General features: G+C 44.2%; 1 protein-coding gene across 1 annotated transcript in view; it reads left to right on the plus strand.

Moving 5' to 3' along the window:
• The window catches only part of BACE2 (beta-secretase 2), a 204746-nt gene that overhangs the window by 140082 nt on the left and 49909 nt on the right, over positions 1-14755 (plus strand). Inside the window, exon 4 of the mRNA XM_037377929.1 lies at positions 8838-9482. Coding sequence (XP_037233826.1) covers positions 8838-9482 — 645 coding nt within the window. The remainder of the gene's footprint in view (positions 1-8837; positions 9483-14755) is intronic.

Below are 14755 nucleotides of genomic sequence, written 5' to 3' on the forward strand. Positions count from 1 at the left end.
TATGCTATCACTAGTATCTACATTGTGTTTGCAGCATCAGCTGCTGAAAATGAAGAATTTCAGATGTGTCTTAAATGCCCTTCCAAGATTTAAGTGCAACCCCTAAATGATTTTCTCTCCAGCAAAAGTTCTAATTGTATTTGGCAGGAATGGGTTGGGGAGTGACATCTCTGAATATCTTCTGCCAAGCCTCAAAGAGCTGCTGTGTCCTCTTTCCCAGCTCCCAGGAGAGAACCAATACAGTAAACACCAGCTTCTTAGGTACTACATGTAGCAGCAGCAGACTCATTTGCAAAGGTCACCTAGCAGAAGGCATTCCTGCCAACTATTCTTCAAATCCAAGCAGTTATTCTGAACTATTTAAAGCTGAGTCTGCTTATACATGGTACAGTGAACCCAAACTGCATATTACAGCTCTCTTTTGTTAGAAATGGGTACAATTACCCAGATTTTAATAGAGCACAGGTGATAAGGGTATTGCTAATACAAGGTAACCAGAAACTTACTCAGTCCTTCTATATGGCCAAAATATGCACCACTTCAGCCTACATGAGACCCTAGAAAGATGAAACAGCCATTCTTGAATGCTTTTCCTCTTTGAAACATGTATTCTCATACAAGTCTGATAAAGGAGATTACCTCCAACATTGAGTCAACTTCTATTTCTTTTTCGTTGTTGTTGTTTCCTAGACAGACTAATAGGATTATCAGTCCTACATCCTGAAATTCATATTCAAAAGCAATAGCAGCTGAACCTTTGCCATGGAGACCAGAGTGGAATGTGAAACCATGAAGGTTTCTTTGTGTGGTCCTTCAGAAGGTATTAAAATGCAGTCAATAAACTCATATGAAGGAAAAAGCAATGCATGCCTGTAAGAATCCAGAAGGTCTAGTTGCTTTCAAAAAAAGACAGAACAGATTCCTTTATGGGAAATCTTAATTAGTTAACAAACTACTTTATCTGAGGCATACTGGATTCATGCACTCATATCCTTATTTGATAAGAAGTGTTTTAAAATTACCATGGGCTATTCTGCTCTGTGCCAATAACCTGCTGCTGTCATTCCAACATACTTCCCTGGTTTGCCCCCCTTCAAGTCATGCCACTGTGCAGGTCCATTTCTCTTTGCACTGACACAGCTCTTCTGTCTGCACCTTTGTGCATGCCAGGCCAAGTCCTGCTCCATTTCAGTGTGGGAGCTGTCTTCTCCTCCTGCGCTCTCCTGAGAGGTCAATTGCCACTTCTGCGATCCCTGTCCCTGTATCCAGCACTGCAGTGCCCAAATGCAGTAACTCCAAAGCAAGTCTTACCGAGCCCCACATCAGGACCAAACAGTGCTCTCCAACCTGAAGGTAAAGACCAGCAAAGAGATGCAACGTATTAGGTGTATAAGGGGCCTTTGGAAAAAATTAGCTGTTAGATGAGTTGCTACTGAGCACATGTAAACTGATTTTTTTAATAGGATAATAACTATGACTGTACTCAGACTTGTTTTTATAAAAACAATAGAAGATACACTTCATAGATAGGCAACTTTCCTTTGAGTCTTTTTTTCTAATGCCTGGACATTCCATATCTGCTTCTCACACACCAAAAAAAAAAAACCAAAAACAAAACGGACTGATTTTTTTTAAGCTGCAGAACAATAGGCTTGTGGCCAGTGCATTTCTCAGAAAGGCCAGGAACAAACTTGCAGAAAATAAGGTGAGTCTCTGGCAGACCTACAGCCCAAAAAACTTCAGCCTCTAAATTTAGAACAGTTATAAGCTTCTCTAGTTTGAGGTTCTAGGCATTATCGACCAGAAGACATGCAACCAGCTCCAAGTAATGTATTTCTGATGCCCAACAAAAGAAATAGTATAAACTATTAAGAAGGAAAGAAAAATTGAAGTTAAATGGCTAGATCTTGCCCATGTAAGCAGAAAATCAATCTAGCTTACCTCAGTGGGCTCTACAATCACAAATGAGGGAAGAATCACCTGAAGTTTTTTAAGCTCCGTTTTCAGACTCTGCATCTTTTGGCTGGCTGCCTGCAAGAGTCTGCATCTCTGAAACAGCCTCCCTGATGCACTGTTTCCTGAAAACAAAGAATACCAACAGGCAAGCATAATTATTCTCATTGTTGGATACCTGAAACAAACAGCAGGAGACATAGATTATGAGAAGACCTGTAAGCCTATATCTGGTGAGGAATAATGAACTATTGTAAAGACAGAGAAAAACTGAAGTGCAAAGGCATGTAACACTTTACACATTAATAATGTAATCAAACCTTATAAGATCACAGATCTTTCTCATTTTTTCTGAAAGGGATCAAAGCGTTTTGCCTTAGGACATGTTTTATCTGGACCATTTAATCTACTGTCATTACCTGTAGGGTAACAGTCCTTTTACTAATTGACTTATTTAACCTTAAAACACCTAAACCATTTTTGAGCTCTATCCTGCAGAAAATCTAACATTCACAGCTGAAAACAGTTCATTATCAGTTTTTTAAAGTATGTGTGAGTTTTAAGTAGCATTTGGGGCTTATCATTAGCACAAACACACAAAAGGCTAAATACACCCTGGTACATCATGAACTAGCATTACAGTTGCCACTGGAGTTCATTCTGTAAAACACAATTCCATTTCACCTTTCTCTAGCCCCAATAAAGCATTTCAGGGCTCTCCAGAGGCCCAGAAGGATAACAGCAAGACCTTATTTGACAAAGCTGATAGCTGCAAACCTCTTTTTAGATGCACTGGGTTTTCCCCATGGCTTAGATGCCAAGAATATTTCAGTGCTTGTGGACTACTTTGCTAGTAACATATTCATTTTTCATGCACGTTTACCTTTACGTGCACAAACAGAAAAACTTCACTCTTTCTAAGAATTTTGGGAAAACAGAGCTTGAGTTTGGGGTATGAAATGGGATACAGAATAGATTATGTAGATCAAGGTCACTGTGACAAGTGTAATAATTTTGTTACCACTGGGATGAAGACTTGATCCACATCCCTGTCACTATTTCGGACAAAAAATAATATATATATCTACAAATAAAAGTATCATTTCAAGACTAAAAAGCCAAAAATAAAAAATAAAGAGTCATTGTCAGACTGCAAATAATCTTCTATCAAAACAAAAAAATTATTTTAAAAATATCTTTAATTAATTCTACTAATTACATGTACCTAGGTTGTCATTCCAAATTATCCTTCATCCAAGTGTCACTCAAACACTTGGTCTGAAGTCTGTGGTTCATGCTCATCCTTCAGCATTTCCGATCTTATTTACTACAGCAGCATATCTAAACTAGAATCCAGAAATCTACTGGCCCAGGAGGAGAGGAAAGGAAGGAAGGAAGGAAGCTCTATGTCCAGGTGACAGTCACTGAGTTGAGGAACCCAAGTTAAGGAAACTAGAGATCTTTATAGATTATAGCAAAACATACTTGCTACATTCAGTCTTCAGAGGCTCTGCCACAGTCAGCATCAGGGTGATAAAGAAAGGGGGTTGGGGGAAAAGCACAAGTTATAAAGACAGGCTGTAGGAACTAATTTTGCCATGCATGAAATCCTTTGTTTCTTGAACTTTCCGCACTGAAATGGTTATGCAGACTACAGTAAACAGCCAGCAACTTCTCAAGTTAAGACTGGCTGCTAAAACAATGTAGTCCATCACAAAATTCCTCTCCAAGAATGGGCATAAATATAGACCCACAGCATTATTAAATTGTAAACTTATTTAAATAGCATTCCTCATGGCAGTTTTTAAGTGAGGTGCAGACAGGAGCATGCTTGTAATCTTGATGAACATCTGGCACACAGGTGGATTGGAATAAAACTGTACTCCATGCATTTACTTCCCCAAAGCAACTGGTGCCTAAACTTCCAGGAGGGCTCTGTATCCCATGTCCTCCACTTCCCAGTAAACATTGTGGAGGTCTAAGCGCTTCTGAAGTCTTGACCAAGCTGACCAGTTTCCTGAACACCCACAAACAAGCAATTCCTACTACTCTTACTATAAACAATAAATGAATGGTCTACCAGTGCCAGGCAAGTGGATTGCAGCCCTGCACATTTGTGAAAGCATCTGAGTAATCTTAGCAGTATGTGCCAACTCTCAATGTGCTGTTTTTAAAGTGCTGTTATAGTTCACTGCATGTTTAATTTTTCATAGTTTATAAATTTATAACCATTGCTGTTTGTGGTGTAGGAAGGTCTGGAATCAGAAGGTCGATATTGGATCATTTTAAGGTTTAACCCACAAATTATTTCTTCCATGGTGCACACTAGAGAATAAGCTTGAGAAAGCCTGCAGAGCTTCCTGAGGAGAAATAACGCTTTTCTGAGAGTGCTCAATGTACTCATGAAGAATTCTGCAGGCTGCCTCAGATGTGGGGTAGAAGGTCTGACAGCCACTCTCCCAGGTAGCAATGAGCTACACCAGGCCCATCGCTAGCAAGATTCAAAACAAATGCAATACTAAACTTATTAGCAGCACTGTAGCACCAGGATGTCCAGGACCCTACTCTTGACTTCAGCTCTGTGCTGTCCTTTGAGCCTAAGGGGCCTAAGTGAGCCTTACTTTGAGCCACTTGGAAGTGCATTTCTGCCTCCCCTTCCTTTGCTCTCACTTCTTTCCACAAAAGAGACATGGTAGCTTCTGCACAGCCCCTCTGTTCTAGCACAGGGAGAAGCAGAAAACAAGCTGGTTTTTTGCATCTCTTCTCTTTGAATGACACACCACTTTGTCAGAGAAAAAGGGATGAGGTGGGACAGAGAAAAGGGTGTTGTGTATGTGGACTTGAAGACCCAGGGGAGAAAGAAAACATTTTGGGGCATGAAGATTTCTACAGAAGAAAAGACCTCTTGCTCCAAATGGAGAGTTCACATCCTGTGACATCTTGCTGGGGTAGAGGACCTTGCTCCAGTGAAGAAGATGCAAAATAGGGACCTCAGCACACAACTGGATGACAGCCTCTACCACAAAACAAAGTCTTGGGATGATTTTCTAGATCAGCTCAGCCAAGCTCTACAAGTGATTAGAGGCCTTCAGCAGCAACCAAGGATGATCTTTTCCTTGTTTTTTAATGAAACTTTTACAAAAGACAGCTGGATCTTCAACATCTTACATGTTCAACTGTAGCCAAAGGGATCTATCATCACTCAGAAAACTAATTGAACAGGCAGTGATCAAAGACAACACTTCCACCCACAGATTCTCTACCCACAGTAAAGAGATGAAGGGCACTAAACATTTGCACCTACATCCCCAGCCACAAGGTTCATTTTGGATGAGCTCTATACACAGTGCATATGCTCAGTCCTTAAACAAGCCCCAGAACTGTCCATGTCGTCACTTCAGCACCACAGAAAATAGCTCTTCTGGGTGGCACACCTCATCACATGGGGTAGCTGGTTTGGTTTTGCCTTTGAAGACACACTGCCTTGGCAGACACACACAAGAGCCAAATCTTGTGGTCTCTGCTGCCACTTGATTGTTTACTGTTCTGTAATTTACCAGCAACGTTTCATTGAATTAGGTCCAAAATATGCAAAAGCTGATTGCAAAATGACCACAGACAGAGAAGACCATTTCCCAGTCAGGTCCAGGAAGAAAAAATCTCCCCTCTCCTAAGGCTACCACATTCTGCAAATTAACCATTTGTACACTGCAGGTCCAGCTAGGTTTCTTTCAGTACCAGGGTGCAATTAGCCGTAAAGAGCGATCAGTCTTAAAATTGTAGTATTGATTATGCTAACTGTAGGAACACAGAAAGAAGACAAAGCAGTTTTAGAACAGAAGTCTTTATGTCCATCTGCCCTTGTTAGTGCACAACGGTAGCATAGGTCAGCCCGACTTCTTCAGATGCACAGCAGAGAATCACTTCAGTCTGAGCAGTTCCCTAATAGCTTCCTCTTTTGGAAGGAAAGGATGTCTTTTTAGCCATCCTGAGTCCCTCCACTGGGATCAGGTCCAGCACTTCTGCAGCTTGAGCCACCTTCTCCGTTCCTGCTTGTTTTCTCAGTGGTTCTGATTTAACATCTCTGTACAGCAGCTGTCCTCCTGACTTGGTTAATACACCTTGTCCAGAACACCGCGCAGCTGGATTTTTATGATGTGCTGTATTCTGTAAAAATTGGTGGAAGGTTATGTTAGAGAGACATATGTTAATTCCCTGTCAAGTGGCTCAAGGTCTAAAGCACCACAATACCATCAAATTAAATTAATGCAGAATTGGATCAAAGTCAAGATATATCTGCAAATTTATATGTGGACAACTAAATGACTTTTTAAAAAGACCTATTCACAGGGACTGATATTCAAAGATTTTAAAAAAATATTTACTCAAAGAATATATATTTGGAATAACAAAAATACAGAAAACAAGATTCTCAATATATTCTAGAAAACAAGGAGTACAGCCACTTAAACTTGTGTCTATTTCTAGCATTTCATTTCTTTTCTGTATGTGATACACAAAGAAATAAATGTGTATATTGATTGTAGTGGCATTCATGGCATACAGATGATTTCCCCTCCAAGGAATGTTTTGATATAGTTACATTCAGCTGTTCAGCTCTCAGGAGGACTTTATAATGTCGTCTTTCAAAAGCAGTTGTTTACACTGCTCTTTTAAGGCCCATTCCTTCCATTGTTCATAAATGCACTGGAACTGCTCACCTGTCCATAGCACAGCCTAAGCCTTATCAGATACTTAGGTAAATAAAGGAACAGATGAGGCAAGGCTGAAACCTCACAACATGCTATTGTGTGAACACCAGCCCTGCTGTGCTCATACACCATTTCATATGCAGTAGCTGCCTGATATGCATTTGCTATAAGACTTATCTAGGTCTGTGGAAAACAGGACAAGAACTTTTAACAAACAGTATGGAAAAAGACAAGTTTTCTCTTCAATACTTGAAGGCTATGCTATACGTTCCATAGTTCGAAAACTATACACTTCTTTTGACTGGAATTGCTTTAGCCAGAAGTACGGTAACGTATCTTAGCAACAGTGGCAAGGGGGAAGACTTACTGTACTGTAAAAGAATTAAAACAAAATGTATATAGCTGCTGACTGTTATAAATACATCCCTACCACTCTGAGGGGGTGTTCAATTATACTCCTGAATACTTTTCACATTTCCTTTTTCAAAGGGGGGGCATTTCTGCAGTTTTCAGCTCACCCCTGAAGAGCCTGAAGCATTTTAATTCCCCTTCAGCTCTGACTAGATAGGCCTTGCAGAACAACCTGTCACCACCCCAGCTATATTAGAGAAAGCCATTACTGTAGCACTCCGGAGATAACCCCTTTGTGCGTGCCACGACACCACTCCCTCAGGTGTTCCGCTGCCATCAGCCTAGAGCAGGTGAGACTAGACATACCATGACCGCAATATTTCACATTCCTACTTGTGAGGCACATAGAAAGCTTCCTACAGCAGGGGAAGTTTGCGCAATTTCACCTTTTACTAAGATGTGTAGTTTCCCACAAGCAAAATGACCTCCTGAACACGAGCTTTGTCTATGCCCCCCACCCAAGACCCCAGCGAGGCCAAGCTCCTTGCAGGCTTTCCCACCTTCCCAGCTGCAGCTAGGCGAGGTTAGGAGCACTAAAGCATTTTCCTCCTCCTGCAGAGACCTCTGTAGCCAAAGGGACAGGGGCTGCATCCCACTCCAGCTGTGGATGCAGAGGAAAGCACCCAACTGCACCAGAGGCACTGAAATGATCTATGACAGGAGCTACAAAGTGTGAGCAAGGGCTCCAGATTTTAAGCGACAGAGAACCAGAGTACTGAAAACATCAGGGAAGACAGCTTTTTTCCTTCAGCAAGGGCAGGTGGGCTTTAATTTTCTTTTAGTACTATCTTCAAGCAGCTCTGGCAACGGCTAGGAGTAAGTTGCACCTGAATACCCTCCCAGCAAATAGTTTGCTTAGCCTTCCTGGGAATTAATGTTGCTACTGTCTACCTCCTAGTGAAACTTCATTTAATACCTTTGAAACACTTGGAAATCTTACAGATGATTATTCCACCTCAAATAAGGGAGGGAGTCCTCCTTCTTTCCTGTGGCAGGGGAGGGATCTCAGTCCACGCAGCCTGGAGCAGATTTACACACACATGGACAGACCAGGTGGTCACCAGCAAATTGGTTGGGGGATACTGAGAGTATGCATGACTTGGGCTGGCTATTTTTCAACTCTATCTACTACAGAGGATGGGGGGAAGGGTCAGAAACAAACCCAAAGTGAATCTTCTTAAACTTGCCCAGTGCTGTTTTTAAAGGCTTTTGGACTGTCTGCTCCATCCAGTCATCTGGCACTGCCATTACTCCAGAGGTGCAGAGAGTAATTCCATCCTAAGTGTTCCCATCTTTTGAAAGGCCACACTTGACTCCGGTTATTAATTCCGTGCATGATGAAGACATTTAAAGCCTCGCAGGCTTTCTCACAAGCAGACGTCTTTCATGCCTCGCTCTTATTATTGCAGCAGATGAATTGGCACACACGCCGCCGCTGTGAAACGTGGCTGCTGCCACCCGCACCACAGGCACACGCAGCCACGGCCACCCGTGCGGGACACGCATCCACAGCCCCGCACCCGGCTCCGACCTACCCGCCACCGCCACCACCTCCTCCTCCTCCTCCTCCACCCCCTGCCTGGCCACAGCCTCCACGCCCGCGGGGCCCTGAGGCGCCCGCTCTCCCCCCGGCGGTGAGGGTCGAGCCGCTGCCGCCGCACCGGGCGGGGACCGGCCGCGCCCGCCCCCCCCGGGCGTTCCTCGCCCGCCCCGCCACTCGTACGGAAACTTTTCCCCCGCCGTGCCGTCACGGTCCGTTAGCGGGGCTGCGCTGGGCTGAGCCGAGCCAGGAAGTTTCTCCCGCGGGCGCTGGCCCGGAGCAACTTTCCCGCAAGGTCCCGGGGCGGCCGCAGCCCCCCGCTGCCCGGGGGCCGTACGGGAGAAACGCGAGGAGGAGCTCGGTTCGGGGGAGGGGGGGATGAAGCCGGGGCGTGGGTAAGCCGCTCCCTTCTTCTTCTTCTTCTTCTTCCTCCTCCTCCTCCTCCCCTCCCCCTCCCCGCCCCGGCTGCTCCAGTCTGGCAGCCAGGCGGCCGCTGCCTCCGGCCGGAGCCGCTGCAGTTCGGAAGCGCCCCCGGCCCCCGCGCTGCCGCCGGGATGGGGACGCTGCCGCCGGCTCCCAGTCTCCTGCTCCTCCTGGCCGGCGCCGCGGGGCTCTGCCGGGCTTTCTTCTTCCTCCCGCTCCGTGTGTCCCATCCGGCCGCCCCCGGCGGGTCTCCGCCAGCCCCGGTGGTGTTGCGGCCGGGGAGCGGCAGCCGGCAGCAGGACTCCCTCGGTGGCGCGGACGGCTTGGCCTTGGCCTCGGATCCCGGCGGCACCCTCAACTTTTTAGCTATGGTGGAGAATCTTCAGGGGGACTCTGGCCGCGGCTACTACCTGGAGATGCTGATCGGGACCCCGCCGCAGGCGGTAGGAGCGGGCCGTGGACTGCGGGCTCGGAGGGGGGGAGGGCCAACTTCTCGGGGGGGGGGGGGGAACTTCTCGGGGGTCTGGAGTTAGCCGCCTCCGGGTCCAAACACAACTTTCTCCCGATGATCAGTGCCGGAGCCTCCCCGCCCCCCCCCTCCCCCCCCGCCCCGAAAGACGCTGCCGGTGCCCGGCGCGGGGGAGCGACGGCGGCGGCAGCAGCGAGTTTCCACGGGCCGGGCGGGAGGCGCGTCCCCGGGCGCCAGCGGTGCGGTGCGGAGCGGGGCAGTGCGGTGCGGGGAGTGGCGAAGGGCAGCGGCTGCCGGAGGGAGGCGGTTCTGCCGCGGCCCGGCGACTGCTCCGGAGATCCTGCGGAGCTGGTCCCTGGTGTGAGGCTGTCTCATTTTCGTTGGAAGCGAGTTGTTTTGTCAGTCGAAATGACTGTGGTTTAGAGTGAGAGGGTGCTTTTTTGTTCTTTTATTTTTTAAGCTGTTTTGCATTGTGATTGGGTGCTTTCATAGATCCTCCCGGTGCCTCAGCGAGAATCACTCGAAATCTTCCTGCTAAAGTAAGTGATAGCAAAGCGAAACCAGCCCCCTTTTTCGGGAATTCGTATGTTACTCATTAATAACACAAAGAACGTGCGTGGGTTTAATACTGCGTTCAAACAGACCATGTTTCCTTGAATCTCCCCCATCTGCCTTTACCAGCATTGCTCAAGTTTTTTGCCATGTAGTTGCTCTTTCATCTGTGTCATGAGATCCCCGGAGGAGCGGTGCTGGGCTGCTGGTGGGGATGACTAGTCAGCTGAGTGGGGATTAATTTCCTGAAGGCCCTCGGGGCTTTCCCTCAGAACTTCGTGTTTACTTCGGGAGTTTAGATCCTTGCTTCCCCGTGTGCACAAAAGAATTCTTATTCTGCTGCTTTAGCTCCTCTACTTAATAAACTGCTGATGAATGTGAAACTGCTAAGCCAACAGGGAGTGTTCAGCTGTGTTACATTTTTAGGCTGCTGTGAGCTCTTTCTGGTTTACACCTTGAATGTAAGAGGATTGGCCACATCGTTGCTCTAATTGAAATGTATGACGGTAGGATCAATGCATGTATTGAGAAAGGGTGGCTTATTTATGATCAATAAAGGGAGTTTTTTTAAAAAAAAAAGCTAACTAAGTGTGAGGCATTAAGGTGTAGCCTGATGGGCGTAGAGGCCATGAAATAATTTTTCCTCCGTGTTGCGCGCTGCATATTTGACTAGTTCTATTAGTGTGGTGTTGTGTGTGCTTCATTACTCCAGGGAACATTCACTATTGGTTTCTGCCAGAATCAAGATACCAGATTTGATTGGACTAATAATCTAATTCAGTATGTCTTAAATGAGGAAAATAATTTTAGGTCGAAAAAGTGACTATCAAGTGTAACATCCCCTTACGTGTCTAGGGGGATTCTGAAATTGGAAGAAATGGAGAAGGAAAAAGGACAAGCTTTTGATAATGTGACTGGAGATCTAAGAGGGAGAAATGTGCTGCCCTCAGTGCACCTGGAGGCTTCACTTAACACTTAACAGCTAGTATTACTTGTATTACATGTGATGCAAGGTTTCAGAAAAACTTGTCTCAGTGATTTTTTTCCATCTGGAAAAAGAAAAAAAAGCTCTGAATCTGGTTGCAAACCTTTTACTATTTTGAGCTAGTTCTGAGTTCTCGTTAATTAATTAAAAGACCACCACTGGTGTTTAGCACATGTGAACATTTATTCACAAGTAGGCCCACCGAGGTTTTAAGTAAGGTTATAAATGCGCTTGTGTTTCCAAAATCAGATCTTGGCATGTAGTGACTCAGTAGAGTGCAGTTAAAAATTATTCTTTACTGTTGATGGAGATGAATTTGTTATCTCGTTTCCTGCCTGAAACTGGAAGGCTTAAAGATCACAAATGTACTTGTTTTTCTGCTTTGCGGAGAATAGTACAAAGCTGCTTGGACACCTTCCTTTACTCTTGCACCCCTCCTGCATGGGACTTTCCCCCAGGCTAACTCCCTTCCTCACCTAGGCTTCTCCCAGGACAGCTGAGCTCAGTGCCCTGACATTTTGCTAGGGAGGAAGAACGAAGAGCTGCAGAGCAGCATGGCTTTGCTTCCATGCTGTCGGAGCAGAAGGGTGGATGGCAAAGCTGCTGCTCCAGACAGTGTTACAGAGAGGGGGTGGGTAAATGCAGACAAGGCAGTAGCGGATGGACCAAGACCAAAGAGCAGGTTGTGAGAAGAGGCACAAGACTTAATGTCATGGTTATGATAGCATTGGTGCCTCGTGACTTTGAAAGTGTGTACGTTAAGCGTTGAAAGCTACTGTGCCAGTATGGGGAGTAAGCATTTGTGAAAGACTTCAGCACTACTGAGCTTGCTTTACTGCTCAGTTGCATTTTTAGAAATTTTCCTTTTTTAATTTCTGTTCTTGGAAGGAAGCTACTATGAAAGAATTACGTTTTTCAGGTCATTTAAGGCACACTGTTTGGCTTTCATTCCAATTCTGATTTTTCATAGAGCAGATACACACAGCACAGAACTGCATTTCACAATGGCAGTTCTGAAATACTTGTTCTGACGATATAAAAATAGAGCAGCTGTGTGAAGTCAAATTTATTTTATTTTCAAGAGAGGAAACTTCAGTGCAGTCAATCCAATTTTACAAAGTGTTTGCAGCCAGAGTGTTTCTATAATTTTAAGTTTTATAATACAGTATCCTTCCTAATCATATTGGGTCTCTAGACTAGCTACCAGGTCAGTGTCAATTGTCATTACCCCCACTCTCATCCATTCACAGGCAGATCTACTTAAGAATTATGTGAAAGGTGAAAAAGAAGGTCTATTGTATTGAGGAGTGTGATATATTTGTCTCTTATTTTGTGGATGTATTCTTATGTGTCCTGCTTCTGATGGATTGTGCTTTACACCTGTCTGTGTGGGTACACGTCTTCCAATTCCAAATTTAAATAAGAGGTAGCAAGAGCCCAATATGAATTGTGTGCTCTGTTCTTACTTCTTATTTCTTTAAATAATCTGATGGAATTCCTTTGCTCTATCTTTTATTATTTTTCCTGCCCTGAGATTTCAAGCACTGTGAGAAATTGAATCAAAGATCATTTAGGGGTTTTTTTGCAATCTTTACTGCTGTTCTCTTCATATTAATTTTGTTTCTCCTGTGAGCTTTTGACCAATAGAACAGTCAAACTCTTAAAGCACCCCATGTTCTTCACAGCTTTCTTGAAGTCCATCTGGATTGCATTAAATATTTGCAAAGAAAGTACTGTTGCCTCATGTGTTAGCCTTCATTGCATGAGGTAGTGGTATTCCCACCAGTCCCACTGCATTTCCAACTTGTGTTTTTATTGAGAGCAGGTAAATGTTATTCCTGCAAGTTCGTTGCAAAGAGAGGTCAGGCGTATGCTTCCTCAGAGTCACGTAGCTGTGGTCTGATTAGCAGATATTGAAACCATGGTAGGATTTGACTTGTGCTCTGAATGCCACAGCTCCTTTTTGAAATTTCAATGTCAATTTTTCAGTCTATGCATGAAGAGGTTTTGTCTATTTTATTTCCTAATGGCAGTTTGTTCTGTGCAGGGACCTGTGAGCAAAAACCTGTCCTGTAAACTTGCTCTGAAGTTTTAAGGTCAATGTGAATGTTGGGTCTAATGACCTTCACTGCAAAACACAAACTCCAGTTTCCATGTAATTGGTGGGTGGTTATTTTTCCTTCAATTTCTTCCAGCTATTAAAGAAAAGAAGGATATGTATTAAACACCTCAAGTGTGTCATGGACTCTTAACATTTATAGCTTGGTATTTTGAAGGTGATTAACAGACACGTCAGCAAGTTCTGAACATGGAGCCATTCTTCCTTAATTGTTGATAGCTCTTATTTCCTGAGTGTTGGAAGGAATGAAGATTGTGAGGAAAGATTCAACTGCTCTTGTAATTTCATTGCTTCAGTAGTCTTGCTATATTTGGTGATAAGGGCCTGATTTCTGGAGCTGTGCTGTTCCCTAGGAAGCTAAGCTCTGCTTTCTTAATTTTGCTGAGAGGGAGTTTACCGTCTTTCTAGATACAAGAAGTTTTGAAAATGTCATGCTTCCAGGTTCAAATACCAGAAGTCAAGCTCCAACTCAAGTCTTTCTCTCTTTCTTTCCTTTTTTTTAAAAATAATGTGGGTCTTTCATGTTTATTTTTGAGCTCTTTATGAAAACTGAAAGAAGAAAGGGTTGAGGAGCAAAGAGGAGTTCTGTGGTGTAGTTGGATATTTTGAGGTGACAGGGTCAAAATCCCTCCAGATCCCTCTAATGGAAATACTATTGAAATGCAAAATATTCCTGTTCTTAAATGATGAGTTGGGTATATTTTGGTTGTTGTTGGATGCCTGCAAAATAAAAAGGACAAGGACCTGAAAGTTATAAGACAGGACTAATACAGTGATGTACTGTCTTCCAGTGGGGTGTAATCTATTTTTGACCAAAGACAAAGCAAACAACCATAGCAGTTGACAGAAAGGTCCCTGCCTTTACAAATTCGCATTCTGGCACCTCCTTTCATACAAAAGTAGCCCTCACCAAAGGGAATGCATGGAGGTAGTGGAGCCTGTACTATAAAAATAACCCAAAATGCGAGTATTAATTACAATGCAGGTGCCCTGATTAGAGTATAGCACAGTTAGTGTTTTATAGCAAGTCTTTGCCTTGCTGTTTGTAGGTGGGCTGCAATGGTCTGCCGTGTCTGTACACAGAGTGACATGAATGAATGAGGCTGATCATGATCGTTCCCCAGGATGTGCTCCTTTCCCGGGGACAGTTGGATTAGAGACCCACTAACTGCTCCTTTAAAGGTGCTTTTTCTCTTTCAGAGAAGTGGTGGAAGTTTTGTTACCCAGGGTTGCCAGTTGTAGCAATCGTGCATTCAGATCCTGGTCAGTTGGTGCAGAAGATCTGTTGTGAGGAGCAGGTGTGGTGACAATAGTTTTCAGGTTCACACCTTTTGCTGCTCCTTGCATTTCATTCCCTATCAAGACAAAAGTATTAGATTAGGAAAGAGAAAAGCAGAGGGAGAGGTAATAACTATTTTTACTATTATTAAGGAGTAAGTTAGTTGGGATTTGGAGCAAAAATGAGATGAAACCAAACCAGTGGGCAAAAGAAGACCCATGTGGAATTCCCAAATGTTTGAGTGTTTGTGATTATGAAAGAAGGAATCTTTTTTTTCTTGGGGTTTGTTTGTGTTTTTGTTTTTGCTTCCGC

The sequence above is a fragment of the Falco rusticolus genome, chromosome 2 (assembly GCF_015220075.1).
Source record: "Falco rusticolus isolate bFalRus1 chromosome 2, bFalRus1.pri, whole genome shotgun sequence".
NCBI lineage: Eukaryota > Metazoa > Chordata > Aves > Falconiformes > Falconidae > Falco > Falco rusticolus.